Here is an 18,622-nt window from a genome sequence, read left to right on the forward strand (position 1 = left end):
CTGCCTCAATACCACATTGGAGACAAGAGGACGCAGTTTCCTCAGTGCGTAAAGTTTTTGACATAGAGTTTGTATATGTGACTTCCAGTTCAAATTTGAGTCTAGCGTTAAACCCAAGAATTTACAGGTGTTACATAATGGAACAATGGAGGTGATAATTGGCTTTGTTATAGAATTTCTTCCTGAGAACAACATAAGGTTTGACTTCGATTCGTTAAGAATAAGTCCATTCGCAGAGAACCACTCACACAGCTGCTCATACGTGCAGGCTAATTTTTCTTCCAACTCGTTGTAGGTTTTAGCACACACTATAACGGTTGTATCGTCCGTAAATAGAACCACAAGACCCCCTGATATAAAGTATGGCAGATCATTGATGAATGCCACGAATAGTGTATTACCTAGGGCAGATCCCTGTGGGATGCCAATGGTGACGTCACCAGCCGCTGACCTAGTTGTTGTACCGTTTGTACTGACCTGAACCGTTTGCCATCTGTTTGATAAAAAAGACTTTAATAGGTTATGGGCGACTCCGTTGACGCCATACACAGCTAACTTTTGAATTAATAAATCATTTTCAATTACATCGAACGCCTTTGTTAGGTCACAAAAAATGCCTGCAGTTTTATACTTATGATCTATACTGGTAATAATAGAATCTACTATATTTTGTGCTGCAACTACGGTGCATTTACCTTTCCTATAAGCATATTGTCTATCTGATAACAAATCGTTCATTTCGAAATGATCCATAATACTTGTTGATATAATAGATTCTATTATTTTTGATATATTCGGAACTATGGTTATCGGTCTGTGGCTTTCAACATGGGTCACGTCCCCCTTCCCCTTAAACACTGGACATACACGAGTACTTTTTAAAATATCAGGATATATACCTTCTCTAAACATTTCATTTATTAAAATAACGAGTATGTCTCCAATCACTGGCCACACTGACATTAATATATTTGTAGATATATCGTATATGTCCAGCGTTTTTGACGTATGCCACATACCCCTCACTACCCCCTCCAACGAGTCACGAGTGACAGTTGGAAGGCTGTACTGAGGAACATCGCATTCACCCACGCATTTTCTTAAAAATGACATTGATTTTTCTTTATTATTGTGTAGATGTAATTTTGAAGTTGTTGTAAGAAAATAATCATTGAAGTAGTCAGGTATCATGTCTACAGGCACAATGTCTCCCTTGTGAGTCAGTCGAACGTTTTGTTGGTGATTCCTAGTTGAAACCTCATCGTTCACAATCTGCCACATTACCTTACTCGAGTTTTTAGTAGACATCATCTTATTATCATTAAATAGACGACGATCACGCAAACTCATCGATTTTATTAAATTTGAATGATGTTGGAGACATTTATTTAAAACATTATCATGTGGAAATTGGTGTTTCATTGAGCAGAAATTATTATACATTGCAATGTGGTGGTAAAGTTCTTCACTCACCCATGGAATAGTATTCCTCTTTAAAGACATTTTTTTAATAGGAAAATGAATATTAATATAATAAGTTAATATTCTTATCAATGAACTAAATTTTTCCTTAATATTAATATCAGTCACATGAATGAAACTCCAATCATAATTATAAATGTCCATATAAAATAAATTAATAGACTCCTCTGCAAAGATACGTCGATGTATAAATTTGTTTACATTTTTGTGTTGCGTAACAGGTAATACGAATAGCTGTGCGTTGTGGTCGCTTATCGGCGTATCTAAAGGAGAAACGGTTATGTAATTACAGTCATCGCTCGAAACTATCCCACAGTCCAAAAAAGTGCTACAAGTGTCACATTCGCGTGTAGGAAAATCGACAATATTTTTTGTGTTATAACAACTCAATAGGTCGTCTAGGCATCGCCTGTCCGAATTGTCGGTTAAATAATCTACGTTTATGTCGCCGACCAAAATTAATTTTTTATTTTCGTCAAATATTGTTGACAATAATTTTTCTATTGAATATATACTTACTGTTAAAAATAATATTCTCCAAGAAGCAAAATATCCTGTCTACAATATTTACAGTATCGTATCGTGTCGCATAGCAGTGGGACAGCCTGTATATATTTCTTTTGAAGTACATCATAAAATAACATTCCTACCATCAGTGCGATTCTAATAGACAGCATTGTGATTTGCCATAAACCGTATTTTTTTGGTAATTTTTATCGTACCTGAAGGTCTTTGATGCCACCACGAATTCGTTGCACAACAAAAGAAATGTCGCAATCTCCGGCGTAGCTGAAAATAAAGACACGTAATATACTGGGTGACGTAGTTTAACTAACTCTAAGGAGGAACCCTCAATGTGAAGTGCTTTTTTTTATAGGGCCCTTTTTTCTATACATTTGGGTCGAGATGAACATTTTGTATGAAACAGGTGAATTTTGCTATAGTAAAGATATTGATTCCGACTATCAGTTAGTCATTACATACGTGATACTTACAACAAATCAATATCCATGATGATTTCATTTCTCGACAGGTTCTTATCGTAGACTTTGACGCCGCCGACACGAGGCGCCTGCAGCCATAGCGAATTTCAATATCAATTTTATAGTAATTTATTTCTTGATGAAACCATACTTGTACTTTTATGTTATATTGCGGTATAAACATGGTTATAAGAATTATTATGATAAATATTTAAAGAATATATTATCGTATTGTTGAATGTTAAGTTTAAGATATTTATAATAATAATCATACTTTTTATTGCATATTGCGGCATAAACACGGTTATAAGAATTATTACGATAAATATTTAAATAACATTTTATTGTATTGTTGAATTTTAAGTTTAAGACATTTATAATAATAATCATGCGTTGTATTTTTTATGTTATAATGCGATATAAGTATGGTTATAAGAATTGTTATGATAAATATTTAAACAACATTTTATTGTATTGCTGAATTTTAAGTTTAAGACATTTGTAATAATAATCATGATTTGTATTTTGTTTGTTATATTGCGGTATAAGTATGGTTATAAGAATTATTATGATAATTATTTAAATAACATTGTATTGTATTGCTGAATTTTAAGTTTAAGACATTTGTAATAATAATCATAAGAATACACAAAACCATCACACCAAAGGGAATAGTCTAAGACCCGGATAATTAGTGTGCTTGTCTGGCATCAATTCCCTGGACTCAAATCCCTGTATTACGAGTACCATCGGGGGTACTAACCAGAATAACCAGACTTAGAAAACTATGTTCCCTGGATTGGTACTGCCCGGATTAGAATCAGAAACACTATTGTCGAGTGCTCAGAGTGATAAAATCTGGGTAACACTCGAGATACTCAAGGTCAGAAAGAATTCTATAATGCTCCAATGCGCAAAATTATTCTTGACTTTAATACCTGTGTCCCTAGGTTGTGTACTCGCTTTACGGTATTCTCATTTTAATTGTTTCTTTAAACCTCAATGTTTTTTTTATTTGGTACTGTCCGTGATTCTTGTCAGCTATGCGTGCGTGCGTATGTGCGTGCGTGCGTGTGTGCGTGCGTGCGTGCGTGCGTGCTTGAGTGCGTGCGTGAGTGAGTGTGTGCGTGCGTGCGTGCGTGCGTGCGGGCTATCGGGCGGGTTTGGGCGGGCGTGCGGGCCGGCTTCTCGTGCGTGCGTGCGTGCGTGCGTGCTTGCGCACGTGCGTGTGTGCGTGCGTGCGTGCGTGCGAGCGTGCGAGCGTGCGCGTGCGTGTGTATGTGACTGAGTATGATTTTTCATTTATAATTAGTTCTGTGATTAGATAAGATCTCGACCTCATTAAATTTATTAACTGCCTCTGCGGCCGAACTGTTACCATGCCGGACTGCCACGCAGAGGTCCCAGCTTCGATTCCCGGGCAGCAAGAAATATTTGTAAGGCCTACATTTATTTATCTCGTAGTGTAATTTGTGGTTATCTACGTGTGTATCCATGGCACCTGCGACACAGGGTTTCCCTAGTGCGGGGCTATGTTGAGTGTGTGTGTTATTATTATTATTATTGTATATGTAACTTTACAACCGTTTCAGTGAACCGAAAAAGAATAAAAAATATTATAAAATAAGCTAAAGAGAACTTACAATAGTTCCAAGGATCATGCGCTCAAACTTAAAGCCCTGCAACTTGTAGTTAGCGAGACTCTCAGCCACTGCAGGTTCTATGGAGTCCTTAAGTAACGTCCGAGTGAAGTGATTTACATTTGGCCAGAGTTGTAGAAGAATCTGCAAGAAATGTAAAACGTATTTCATTTATAGTAGCAGTAATTGCTTTGGTCTACAATTAGTGTATAATTAAATTTTTTGGTAGTCTCAATAGTAGTTTTGTTACTTTAGTATTTCTCTGATTGACTGATTATTAGTAGTACTGCCACCTTACCTATTTCTGCTATGTCAACATTACTGCTTGGCGGAGGTTTTGGAGGGTAAGTGTGCTGTTGAAATTATAGGCACACGGGACTTGTCCGTGTACCATCAGGCGCATGACTTGTTCGTCCCGTCACTTGATATTATAAATAATCTCAGTACAGAGTACTAAAAAAACCGACCTCAAAAGTATGTGGAGTTACGTCTATTTGCTAAGTTTCATTGAAATATCCCCTAATTCGCCCCTTGTACAGGGCTTGATACTGGAGATAAAAGAAATGGGTTCTCACTACGACACTACTCAAAGTATATTGAGAGAAAAACGCCTTGAATTGGAGAAATAGCAAAATCAACTAAATAATTGCTAAAAGTAATTGCTCCTAAATTAAAGTTAGGCGCTGTTTATAAAAATGAATCTTCATGCGTGAACAGCCACTCTTTGAGGTGGATGATTTTTTTCAAAATGAAATGGGACCACTATGGAAATACCCCCTTTCCAACAAAAAAAGAATCATGAAACTCGGTTCACAAATATCGGAGTTATTGCGTAACATACATACAAAAAAGAAAGAAGAAAGAAAAAAAAAGAACATACAGGCGAATTCAGAACCTCCTCCTTTTTTGAAGTCGGTTAAAAAAAACTAATGAAGTTCTCTGACGTAATGAAAGAGCTAAAGTGACCGACATAGCTCGCAAAATCAGTAAGATTAAATGGCAGTGGGCCGGACCTGTCTGCAAGAGGACTAATGGCCGATGGAGCAGACTTGTTCTAGGATGACGAACACGTCAAGGCAAGCGTAGGACGCCCTGCGTTGGCGCCAAATTTGGCGGACGACCTGAGAAAGACGGCCGGCAGCGGCTGGATGCTGGCGGCACAGGACGGGGAGAGTTGGCGTGCTCTGGGGGAAGCTTATATCTAGCAGTGGATGCGTGTAAACTGATGATGATGATGAAATAGTAGTTTTGGAGAACAGTAACGAACAATACTATTAGCTAACGTTGAAAGAAAACATAATTAAGAAACCTAGACGGTACATAAACTTTGGAAAACGTGTGAAGTCCCAACTCGCATCAGGACTAGATGTGGGCGTTTAAACGAAAAGCACTTAACAAAGTTTGCTTTTTAAAATTAAGCCTTGGTCAACGTGCTTATGTTTCTAGTTCCGCCATCTACGTTTCCTAAACAAATTATTCGATCAATAATTTTATAAATAAAAATAAAAGTCGTGTTTTACAAATAAAGTGTTTATCTTAAAACCTTTAGTGGTCTACTCTTGCTTTTAGCTATCAACACAACGTTGCATGCTTTTTTTAACATAAAAGTCTATGCGCTTAACCGTTTTTCTAAACGATTTTATAAGCCTCAAACTAAAAAGCGTATAAGTGAAAAGCGTTTAAAAAAGGCATGCTTTTTTTAAACAAGCACAATGTTCTAATGTTTAAAAAAATAAGCAGTTTTTCCCATCTTTAATCAGGACAGCGTAGGGGACTACATAATAACCTAAAGGATACCTAAGCGACGGTTTACAACGGTCGTTAAGCAACGGTCCTTGGAGGACATCAGGTGATATGATTTTGAATGTTGTGTGGCATTTTTTATTAAGGAAATTGAGATTTTTGCAAAGCTAGTAAATACAAATAAAACTATCGGACTAGAAAGAAATATGTTTCTACAGTAACAGTAACTTTATGTATGTTATATTCAGTAAACATAATCTATACATCTAGGAAGAAAAGGCGCAAAAGTCAAACTACACAGTTAGCACTTTGCAGGTCAAACTAAGGCGAGTGAAAAATTTCATTATAAACGTTTTGCTTCCTTTTTAATTTTTATACCTATTCTTACGTAAAAATTTAATTTTTCGGTGAATAATATTTGTTCGACTAAACAGATGGAAAAAACTTGAAAATTAAACCTAATCATCAATAGCAAATTTTTGATAAAATTGGCTTCTATGACTGTTCTTCCACGAAGTGTCAACCAGCAAACGTGTATTAGCAAAACATCAATTTTACAGAATACCTTTAGGAATAAATACTTCAATAACTCTGCACTTGATGAATTTATTTAAAAACAAATGTGTAATCATAAGATTACGTATTTTTAAATCGTAAATTTATTTTAATTTTTTATAATTGTATTATTTCCTTCGTGCGTAATTTATGTTCATGTTTTCCTTAAAAAAACATGTATCGATTTATATGCAAACAGGTTATTTATCTATTTTTGCGTGAAAGTAATTTAGGAGGTTTGTTTATAATAGAACATTGCACCTTGATAAAAAAAATGTGTAATTAAAAACTATTGCACGTTTATTCGGTGGGTAGGGGGAATATCAATATCTATATGCCGTAACCTAATGAGCAATATGTTACCGTAAATCCGAGTTGGAGTAGTAAGTAATCATTTGTCGCGCGGAGGATATGACGGGTGAATATGGTATTAAATTGAAAATAGATTGAAAAATAATGACCTAGAAAAACTTATTACAGCCAATAGTAATAAAGTTTATTTTCAAATCAAAATCTGATCTCGATACTGATAAGGGGTAACAAAGTAAATAAATAGTCACTGGTACGGAAAAATCACATTCATTATAATAATGAGGATTATTTTTGTAACTGCTTAGCGCTGACTAACAATTCGGGATAGGTACTATCGACCAACGTTCGCAGTTACCTTGAAGTCGAGTAAGACTGTAAATTAAACCGAATAAGATTATTTATTACTGTATCAAATCATATTACTAATACTATACTATTACTAATGGTCTCAGAGACGAATGCTATATACTACTGCTAGGAACTGTGTGTAATTTCTAAGGAGAGAGGTGTTACTACAATCACAGGTTTCTTAACCTATTTTTAGTAATGAACCTCTCTCAAAATTTCAAATCACATTCGTTATATAATGAGGATTATTTTTGTAACTGCTTAGCGCTGACTAACAATTCGGGATAGGTACTATCGACCTACGTTCGCAGTTACGTTGAAGTCGAGTAAGACTGTGAATTAAACCGAATAAGATTATTTATTCCTGTATCAAATCATATTACTAATACTATACTATTACTAATGGTCTCAGAGACTAATGCTATATACTAGGAACTGTGTGTAATTTCTAAGGAGAGAGGTGTTACTACAATCACGGGTTTCTTAACCTTTTTCTAGTCATGAACCTCTCTCAAAATTTCAAGAGCTCACGGACCGTTTCCGAAAAAATTAAGAAAAGAAAGGCTCGCAATTGCATTGACGCGCGTCTCGTTCGCTCCAATAATAGACGGCCGACAAAGGGCGCGAAAATCAAAAAGGCGACAGCACAGTACTGATTTACTCACATTTTTTTTAAATTAAATCGACTTGCTCTTGACCAATACCTAGCTCTGGAGCAAAGATAGGATCTACGATTAAAGATACTTGGGTTGTACGAGCTCGGAATTCCATTCTAGGGCTGTGCGCATAATAAAAGATGATGCAAAGCGCTTAGTACGCCTGAAGGGAATATCGACCAAGTAAGGACGATAAGGATAATGATAAGATTATGATGAAGGATGACATATTGTATACCAATTTTTATAATGCATTTATGTTAGGTAGGCTCGCCATGGGCTCTCAGCGTCCTTTACATGGATCCCTTAGGTCTATGGAACATAGCATAGCCCATAAATCTAATTAGGCTGCTACTAAACGAACTGCATGCGCGAAGTCCGTATAATACAACTCCAAAAAGCAGACGAAACCGACTGAGACTACGTATAATACAACTCCAAAAAGCAGATGAAACCGACGAGTCGAGATTTACTGCAGTCAGTTATCGCCGCGCGCCTTGCTCTGGAGCTCAGTGTAAAAGTTGACGTTGAGATGGAAGCACGAGCGCTACTATTGTTACGCCGCGGGCATAATCAAAGCCAAAGACGAAAGCATGCAGCGTGGATAGCTCCACTACTGTTATGTTGCTATAGAGAAAGTGATTTTTACGTACTGTACCCGAAATGCAGACAATATGAAAACAAAGTTTACAACTACTTTATAATCTCGACTGCCATTTTTAATAAATTAAACGATATATTGAAAGCAAAAAAATGATAATACAGGCTAAAAAATAATAATATATCCTCGTAAGAACGTCAATTACTACTTTTGGTTCTCGGACCATTGTCGCTTGAAGTTGAAGTCTCAACTGCATGCAGTTGAGTTGCGACTGCATTCAGTTAATGCATGAAGTCATTATCAACTTCATGCAGTCGAGGTCTCGGCTGTATGAAGTTGATTACATCACGCATTATCTGCAAACAAGCAGTCAATCTGTTAGCAGCCTTAGATGGAAATAGGATCGACGTCTTACAGAAGAGAATCCATTACTGTAGACCCTCAAATATATTCTAATCCGACTTATGTAGATAACAGAAAACCACTGACTAATAATAGTAGATTTTTTGTTTAAAGGATTCAATCAATAGCTCTGTCTCAAACAAAAATGTTAAGCGGTTTGCGGAGTTTCTAAATAGAAAATCACTAAACCACGGTTGGACTCGTATAGCTTAACCGTCGCTTAAACAACATAGGAAGACGTCCTTGTATTTTGGTACGATATTCAAGGGAGTGCACATAGTAAAGGTTATTTGTATTGATGGGAAGGATCAGTAAGTAAAGACATCGCGAAATTAATAAAATGTCACCCTGTATAAAAGTAGGCTTTTATGAAAATATAACTTACTCTGTTTAACCACTCTGCACGCTCAACGTCTGGGAAAAATACCTGTAAAGTATGTGTATAATTAACTATACGAGAGATAACATTTATACGACTTGGATTCAAAAATCATTCAGACTTGCTATGTAATAAAAATTAATCCAATTTAATTTTGAATCCAGAATCGAATCGAAAATACTTGTGGTGTACTCATGACAATTAAAAATAATATAAGCAAAAAGATAATTTATTTTCAACAACTTTGACTGATTTTTGAAGAACAAAGCCCATTCCTTCTTCTTTCTAATTTTTTTTTATATAATAGGTGTTGCATATATAAAAACAAAACAACAAGCTCACCCAAGCAGGCAAATCATCTAATCTGGCCAACACTACATCCTTCTCAGAAGTTTGAGCTGCGGCCTTAGCCAAACTGCGTCGATATTCGCTCTCTCTGCGCCACCGGTCTCTTAGCAAAGACAGAACCACGGGGCCGATCAGCCAAGCAACGCTCCATTGCATGTAGCCCACCAGGTACACGGCACCGACTATTGACACCTGTTTGTGAAATAAACACATGGCGCACATTAGATTTCTTGGCTTTTATATACAGGTCATTACAACGCTTATAAGTACTTATAAAAGAGTGAATCTAGGAAAGTAATACCACCTTAATATCTATTTCTGCTGTCAAGCAATAACGTAAGCATTACTGCGTTCCGGTTTTCTTTATGTAACCAAGTTAGGCACCAGTAATTTTTTTTCCTCGTACATTACCGGTTCGCAATATTGGATCATTTGTAAAGGGAACAAAGATTACTCGTACACATCGAGTATAATTATAACGTTATATACTCGATACTCGTACATAACTATAATAGATTATGTAGCAGTCCTTTTTTCCTCAAACATGGTAATGTTTGGGGAAAAAAGACCAATATGGCGGACCTATAGGTCCGCCATATTGGTTTTGTAAGGGGACACAGAATGGAACAAACATTCCTGTTTACAATATCTGGTTTCGTAGCAGGAATAATTTTAGTTCTCCCAGTGCTGGTAATGTGACTTTGACTATGACGGGCGCAGTGGCAGTGTCAGATCTTTGGGATTTAAAGCTCTGGGTGGCACTGCAATTGTTATGGGTTACCATGACTTGCTCGTCCCGTTACTTAACATAAACAAAAACTTATTTAGGACTTGTAGTGTCGTTTTGAGGCGAAATAAAATATTTTCTTTATTCTTCATTCGTTTCAAATGTATGGAAGACGGAACGTTGGCGGCTATGGGTCTTCAAAATAAATTTTGCGTGCAAAAAAATTAATAGGGCTCAAAGCAAATACGTACTTTAAAATACAGGCCGACATAAAAAGGTTTCTCGGACTCTAGCAAGATATACTCGCTCTTTTACATAAACATAATGTCCTAAATGGAAACCGGACGTAATAGTGCGTACAATATAACAGTTACCTAGTTCCGCTACATTAGTGATACGCGATGTTAACCGGTAGCAGTTATAAATTCAAATTTATTGACTATCAGTTAGTATAATAAAAACGTACCCTCCAGAAATAGCAGAGCAAAAACAATATGAAGTAAATATACTCCATAAAAACTTCCAAACTATATTTTCTTACACTACGATCCATGTCAACAACCGTTCGATAAATAAACTATAAAACACTGAATTATTGCAGGTGTTAGATGATAATCTGTTTTATATCAATAAAATCAAGAGAAATTATCACTTTGAACGGTTACTGGCAAACAACAAAACAATAATCAAAATTGAACTATTCAGTGTATAATAATAAAATAGGTAGTATAAAAGTTTAGATATCTGCTGCCTGATAGAATCAGGTCGAAAAGGATTTAAAATGTATTATTTTTCTATTAGAGATATACATATATAATCCAACAGTAACATTTATTAGTAACAAAACAAATAACACATGTTCTTAAAATGTTCTACTTTTAAGAAATTGAGAAAGAAGTTGAGTGGGTTACACGCTGGTTTTCATGGTGTCGCCATCTCTGAGTTCCCGGGTTCTATCCCCGGCCGGCTCAAAGTAGAAAAACAACTTCGTAATATTGTCTTGGGTCTGGATGTTTGTGGTACCGTCGTTATATCCGATTTCCATAACACCAGTGCTTTTCTTACTTATTTTGGGATAGAGTAACGTGTGAGATGTTGTCTAATATTTATATATTATAAAACCATATTAATGTCATTTCGTCACGAGTGTGGGTGAGTGTGAATTTAAACATCAGTTTACTGAAGGTACTTCACGTCTAAATCTAGATTTAAATAGAAAGAACTAATCACCTAACTTATGTCTTCTCATCTGTACTATAATTTGTGGAAGTGTTAATGTTATGATGAAAATGAAAAGGTATACCTACAGATATACAGACTTCAGACTGAAAAACAACAGTTGTAATAACAAGACTGACATAACGCTACAATCCTGATTGTGGGAGTAGATGATATGATAGCGGTTACCGAAATAGTGTATCATAACTTTATATCAAATAGTATACTTCCCTTTCGGTGCAATATTCAGTTACAAAGTGGAATCATTTTAACTCTTATTATTTGATTTCATTACCATAATATTATAGAGTTGTAGGCAGGTCCTATTCTCGTAAACTAAGCATCATTAACGGAAATTTTGCTCAGTTGTGTCCGGTAGCTAAATTTAATACTTGAGCCACTAGGCCACTGACGATTTAACGGACAAGCTGGACATAGAGGGGGCGCAGGTTGCTGGCTACCCGCTATAATACGCTGGCTCGAAGTTTTGCAAGGTGTACAAAAGTAATTAATAAAAAAAATAAAAAAACTATTACGCAATTTTGAAACTGGTATACTCAACGTCATTTCCATAAGTTCTCGTAGAAATTTTGAATTTGTAAAACTGGGGAAGACTTTCTTCGTTGATAAATAACATTAATTTTGTATTCTAGCTCTTTAAGAATAAAAATGCATGGTGGCTCGAATTGTGTCCGGGAGTGTATATCATTTGGGAGTCCCATACTCATCGATGCGGAACCGTGGCTTAGGCCAGTCTGAAAAAGTTTTATTTAAAAAAAAGGTGATTTGTCCATGCGAAAAGAGCGAATAAGACGTGCGTTTCGCTTGTGTCGAGTCGCCCATCGTCGACAACGTCTTCTTCGTTCTTATGGTATGGACATAAAGCTTTTTCTCACTGGCTACGGGTTCCGCGTCGATTAATATAGTGACTTCCTAAGAGAGCTCAACGGTCATGTTTACGCCTGTAAGGATAGCTCACGTGACGTCATTTAACAGGCTAACTGACAGTTTGGGGAAGATTTATCTTTTGTCTTTGCGCTCATGTTAAGCCTGCTGACTCGTATACTTGATTCGAATTGTAGATTAACTTTATCACAGATACTTGGTACTTGGTGCAACGGGCTGGTGTCCGCAACTCGACGACAAAGCGCCTATTTTATCACAGATATTTTGACAAGAAAATAGCAAATGTTCCTTTAGCTCCATGTCACTTTAAATGAGTATTCTAAGTTCAAACATTCGCTACAGTAAAAAAAACTATTGTTAAGTTCTTATCAAATATGACCTTGATATGAATACGTAAATTTCACGCCAAACAATATATATTAATATTATATATTAATATAATATTGCGGCGGCGGTTGTAAGTATGTTGTGAACGTAGCGTGTGTCATTTGTTAGGTTTAACATTTAAGATAAGCATAATGTAGACGACAATTCTTATTATGAGTGTGGCTAATCGCTTACTAAACCAACATGTTTACTAACCATTTCAAGAACTTTAGTCACTGTGTAAAGTACCTTAATTAATCTACGTATTGCGCTTTATAGCTAAGTCGTGAAAAAGTTAAGATTAGCTTTAAAAATAAAATGTTGATCAACATTTATGTTTTATTTTGTCGTACAGTATGTGTTTAAAGACAAAATGCTGTTTATACAGTTACCTAGTAACAAAAACTAGGTATTAATCTATGCATAGTGTAGTCTTCATAACATAATCTTGTCGTTTAGATTCTACACGACTTTAATAGATAAACTTATTCATAATACACAATCAATATCTGATACGATATAATATTATGTAGCAGTCGTCATTTATAGTTATAGAAGTCGACGTTACAGTTATAATAATAATATGCTAGACACTATACAGGGTGAACTTATGATTTTTTTTGAGTATCAATTATTATACACATAAATTATCGTTATTGACAACCTACAACTTCAATTAAAATAATTTTAAGCAGTACGCACTTGTGTTTTAAGATTATTTTGAAACAACTTAATGACTCCCATGTTATGGATAGGCAGGTCGCTACCCACCAGTCGCCCGATTTCACAGTCACATTCCGATACATTATAAAGCATACATTTTTGTCATTACAGGGATCGGAATAGGTAGAGGTTTTTACCTATACTTCGAGGAATATACACAGAAAACGGACACTGCCTTACCACAGATTTTTTAGGTCCCAGGACCTTTCCGTGATTGGGGACATCACGTAAGAACATTAAAAATTGACGTAATTGGGACAGGCTGGTACACTACAGCCTTGGCCAAAAGTATTAGGCACCCCTTAAATTTGCAAAATACAAATTTACTAATTTAACCATTCATTAATGCTTATCTTAGATGGTATGCTGGGGTTGTATTTCTTTACCTGGCATAGTAGGCGGCATATTTTTAAGGTCATAAAACACCTGGTGATCGAAAACAAAGGACTTGTGCTTCTTGCGGTCTTATCACTAAATATTTTGTCACTTGTGATCGGGACTCTAAAGCGTCAACAAGTTTTTATTATTGGTTTAAAAATTAAATTGAGGTCTGATTGGTTTTTAAATGCCGAAGAACAGTGAAATTAGTTTGGAAAATCGAGTGAAAATACAAATTTTACATGAACAAGGAAAGTCGCAAAAAGAAATTGCCAAGTTAGTGAAATGTTCACGTTGCGCCGTGCAATCTGCTATTAAACGGTTTGCTCAGACTGGCACTCACGCTAATAAACAAAGAACAGGCAGAAAAAGGGTAACAACAAAACGCGAGGATAGAAAATTAATACGCGAATCGATGAAAGATCGGAAGAAAACTTCATCAGAGCTTGCTGCTGCCTTGTCCGAAGAGACTGGAAAAGCAATTAGTGCTCGCACAGCAAGGAGAAGACTTGGGGAAGCTGGTCTAAAAGGATGCAAAGCCAGGAAGAAGCCTTGGCTCTCAGAAGCCAACAAAAGGAAACGTTTAGAGTGGGCTCTACGGCACCAACATTTTACGGAGGAAGATTGGTCTAATGTTGTGTGGTCTGACGAATCTAATTTTGAGGTAAGTTTATTTTACTGGGTTCTTTACCAATAAGTATGATCACTTATTTATTTTACTTAAATGGAAAAAGTTATGGCCTTTCAAAAAAAAATAACTTTTTCGTTTCTTCTCTAGGTGTTTGGAACACCAGGTGTGACATTCGTCAGACGTCGTGTGGGTGAAGAATACCATCCAGATTGCGTCGTACCAACTGTCAAGCACGGAGGAGGCAGCATAATGATCTGGGACTGTATGGCTGCTGATGGGGTTGGCGAAATGTTTGTCTGCGAAGGCCGTATGAACAGCGAAAAGTACGTAGAAGTACTTGAATCTGCGCTTATGCCTTCGCTAACAAGCATTTTTGGCGGCACTAACTTAGATGGAGTCATATTCCAACAAGACAATGCGCCTTGTCATAAGTCAGCGACTACGATGCGTTGGTTTAGGGACAACAACATTGAGTTGTTGGATTGGCCGGCCCAGTCCCCAGATCTGAATCCTATCGAGCATCTCTGGGGCATTTTAAAGCGTAGGATTAAAGAGCATATTGGCATTACTTCTAAAACGGCCCTAAAAATGCTTTGATAAATGAATGGCAAGCTATTACGAGAGAGGATTGCTCTAAGCTTGTGCGCAGCATGCCAGACCGAATAAGCGCTGTGATTAAATCTAAGGGTGGACCTACTAGATTTTAAGGTATTTGTATTTGTTTTTATGTGTTTTAATTATAATAAATAAATCAAGAAACAGGAAGTTGTTTTTTTCCATTTTTTAAAGTAAGTTTTAGGGTGCCTAATACTTTTGGCCAAGGCTGTATATTTATCTTAACTATGCGACGCACAGTGGGTCGGATTTGCGATATTACGGACATTGGATTATTTTTCACAATACCTCTCTAAAAAATGTCAATCGAGAGATCCTATTGTCCTAATTAAATATTGTCATATCACATTTTGCCATAAATATAATAGTTTAGTAGGAAAAATAAAATGTGTATTTTTTGTAAGGGACCATACCTTTAGTGTCCCATCGTTACAAGTCGAACCTGTCTTGGAATCACTACAGACGTATTATTAGCTACCTATCTTCTATAGATTTGCATACTAAACGCGCGCCCAACCCTACATGTTCACTAATATACGCGTTACAAAATGAGCAAAAATTGCTCGTAAATACGATTATTGGTTGAATACATTAATTAGCAATGATCGGCATAGGTAGCGTTTTTTCGAGGAACATAGACATAAAAAGGGAGACTGCCTTGCAAGAATATTTTTTAGGTCCTGGATTTTTTCGAGTCGGGAAATCGGGAAGTTATTTGGGATAGGTCGGTTAGAGCATATTTATCTTAACTTTGCGACGAGTTGTTGCAATACCCGTTTTTCGGAATATATAGGAAAATTTAAAAAAATAAGTTTTTTCATTCATTTTCGTATAAAAGCATATATTTTACAAAAAAATATCTCCCGCCAAACTGGAAACAGCTACTTAATACATTTAATTAGAGTTAATACGATTTGTATTACTAACATTCTGTTGATTTATGGACATTATGGCGTGTTGCGGTATCTAAAACTAGGGAGAAGCTGAGAGTGTCCGTTCTCTTTATTCTCTGCTTTTGTGTAACAAAGAAGTGTCTTTATTGTCGTATAACAATAGGAATCGTCGTTATCTGAAGTAATAACAAAACATTAGTATGTATTCGAAACACAAGTTTTAATTTACCTACTGAAACAAATAAACAAGAAAAACAAACCAATTTAGTTTTATTTTCCTGTATGTGAAGCAAAAGACTTTAATTTAAAACAGTTCTAGTTCGGAACCCTAAAAACTATAATAAGATTTTTCGATACAATAACTTGTTATCAATGTATTCAAAGTCCAATAAATAATTCGTGATTTCTAAAATTCCGGGATGTAAATATTGTGATTATCATTACGGTATTTCAGAGTGCGGTATTATTCACTCTACCTGTAATCAAATGAAATAAACAGAAATTGTCTGATTATGACATGAAAATCGAGTCAGAAAGTTAAAACGTATACCATATAGAACACGAAGAGTCATTGCGATAGTTTTAGGATTCTGCAGGAATGTCCATAAATCAACAGAATGTTAGTAATACAAATGTTAGTAATCTTATTAACTCCAATTAAATGTATTAAGTAGCTGTTTCCAGTTTGGCGGGAGATAGTCTTTTGTAAAATGTATGCTTTTAGAAAAAAAATTATGAAAAAGAAAAGATTTTTTTTAATTTCCCTAAATATTCCGAAAACTTGGTATTGCAACAACTCGTCGCAAAGTTAAGATAAATATACTCTAAACGACCTATCCCAAATAATTCCCGGTTTCCCGAATCTCGAAAAAATCCAGGACCTACAAAATATTCTCGTAAGGCAGTCTCCATTATCTGTCTATGTTCATCGAAAAAACCCTACCTATACAGATCATTGCTAATTAATGTATTTAAGCAATAATCGTATTTATGAGCAATTTTTGCACATTTTGTGACGCGTATAATTAATGAAAATGTAGGTTTGGGCGCGCGTTTAATATGCAAATCTATAGAAGATAGGTCTAATAATACGTTTGTAGTGATTCCAAGATAGGATCGACTAAGACTTTGTAACGGGGCACTAAAGGTATGGTCCCATTCAAAAAGTACACATTTTATTTTTTTCCTACTAAATTATTACATTTATGGCAAAATGTGATACGACAATATTTAATTAGGACAATAGGATCTTTCGATTGTGGACCAATAATCGTATTTACGAGCAATTTTTGCTCATTTTGTAACGCGTATATTAGTGAACATGTAGGGTTGGGCGCGCGTTTAGTATGCAAATCTATAGAAGATAGGTAGCTAATAATACGTCTGTAGTGATTCCAAGACAGGTTCGACTTGTAACGATGGGACACTAAAGGTATGGTCCCTTACAAAAAATACACATTTTATTTTTTCCTACTAAACTATTACATTTATGGCAAAATGTGATATGACAATATTTAATTAGGACAATAGGATCTCTCGATTGGCACTTTTTTTAGAGAGGTATTGTGAAAAAAATCCAATGTCCGCAATATCGCAGATGCGACCCACTGTGTGTCGCAAAGTTAAGATTAATATAGTGTACTTGCATGTCCCCAATTATGTCAATTTTTAATGTTCTTAAGTGATTTCCCCAATCCCGAAAAGGTCCTGGGACCTAAAAAATATTGTGGTAAGGCAGTATCCATTTTCTGTCTATGTTCCTCAAAGTTTATGTAAAAAAACTCTACCTATTCGGATCCCTGACATTAAACATATTATACCACAATGTTGAGATTAGATAAAATGTTTAAAGAAAAATGTCTCAACATAATACAGTTCTAAAGTCCTCATAAATTGTCATAATTTAAAAAATTTTGTTTACAAAAAATAAGTCCCAAACATTACCATAACCTATTAAATGAATGAAGGTTTGAAGGCCAAAATAGTTGAGTCAGAGAGCAATCAAGGTTGCCAATGATGTCATCTTTCTTACATTTACAGCATTGCTCAGAAAGTGAATGTTAATGTATGATGCATTTGCAGATTATATATATGGAAGATGGATGTTCAAATTTTTTTTTCCTATTTTTCTAACCTATATAATGATTTAAATAGTGTACATTTACTTCAATATGGTAGGAGGTTGTATACATGTCATTCATATAAAAACTATGACTTGAGGGATTCAATAATGGGAAGAAACCTAAAAATATCATTGCAAGATTTATAACTTACCTTTTTAAAAAACCTGTAGATCATAGACAGGACACTAGCATTGTCATCACTCCTCACTGGTAGTGCCAGCTTGCTGCCCTCTGCCATTTTTTCACCACTGGCCTACAGAGCATCCCATAATGTAAAGAAATTGGGCATAGCACACTTTGTCAATTTATTTGTTGTTAAGGAAATTATATACTTACTAATTGTAAATGGCCTTACTAAAGTTTTTTAATGTGTACTTTTATATTTATATATATAAAATATGTATTAATATATATTATATTAATGTGTAATAGGCTGCTAATTTGCTTTAATAAATAAAAATAAATACAAAGTTTGTCATTTACTCATTAATAGCTTATTAATGCACACATATTTATGATTGCGGTTTTAACCAGATACAAATATATTACATACTACTTTAAAGCAAAGATATAAATTCTAGTTTTTGCTACAT

General features: G+C 35.4%; 1 protein-coding gene across 2 annotated transcripts in view; it reads right to left on the minus strand.

The window, feature by feature from the left end:
* Positions 1-18,622, minus strand: part of LOC113233438 (extended synaptotagmin-2-B) — a 42,407-nt gene that overhangs the window by 23,398 nt on the left and 387 nt on the right. For both annotated transcript variants that reach the window (XM_026468572.1, XM_026468573.1), the window contains exons 2-7: positions 18,181-18,282; positions 9,444-9,641; positions 9,108-9,149; positions 4,109-4,249; positions 2,478-2,554; positions 2,205-2,271 (exon numbers count right to left, since the gene is read on the minus strand). In XM_026468572.1, coding sequence (XP_026324357.1) covers positions 2,205-2,271; positions 2,478-2,554; positions 4,109-4,249; positions 9,108-9,149; positions 9,444-9,641; positions 18,181-18,282 — 627 coding nt within the window. The remainder of the gene's footprint in view (positions 1-2,204; positions 2,272-2,477; positions 2,555-4,108; positions 4,250-9,107; positions 9,150-9,443; positions 9,642-18,180; positions 18,283-18,622) is intronic.

This window comes from Hyposmocoma kahamanoa, unplaced genomic scaffold, assembly GCF_003589595.1.
Source record: "Hyposmocoma kahamanoa isolate Upper Pololo Valley unplaced genomic scaffold, ASM358959v1 78, whole genome shotgun sequence".
Classification (NCBI taxonomy): domain Eukaryota; kingdom Metazoa; phylum Arthropoda; class Insecta; order Lepidoptera; family Cosmopterigidae; genus Hyposmocoma; species Hyposmocoma kahamanoa.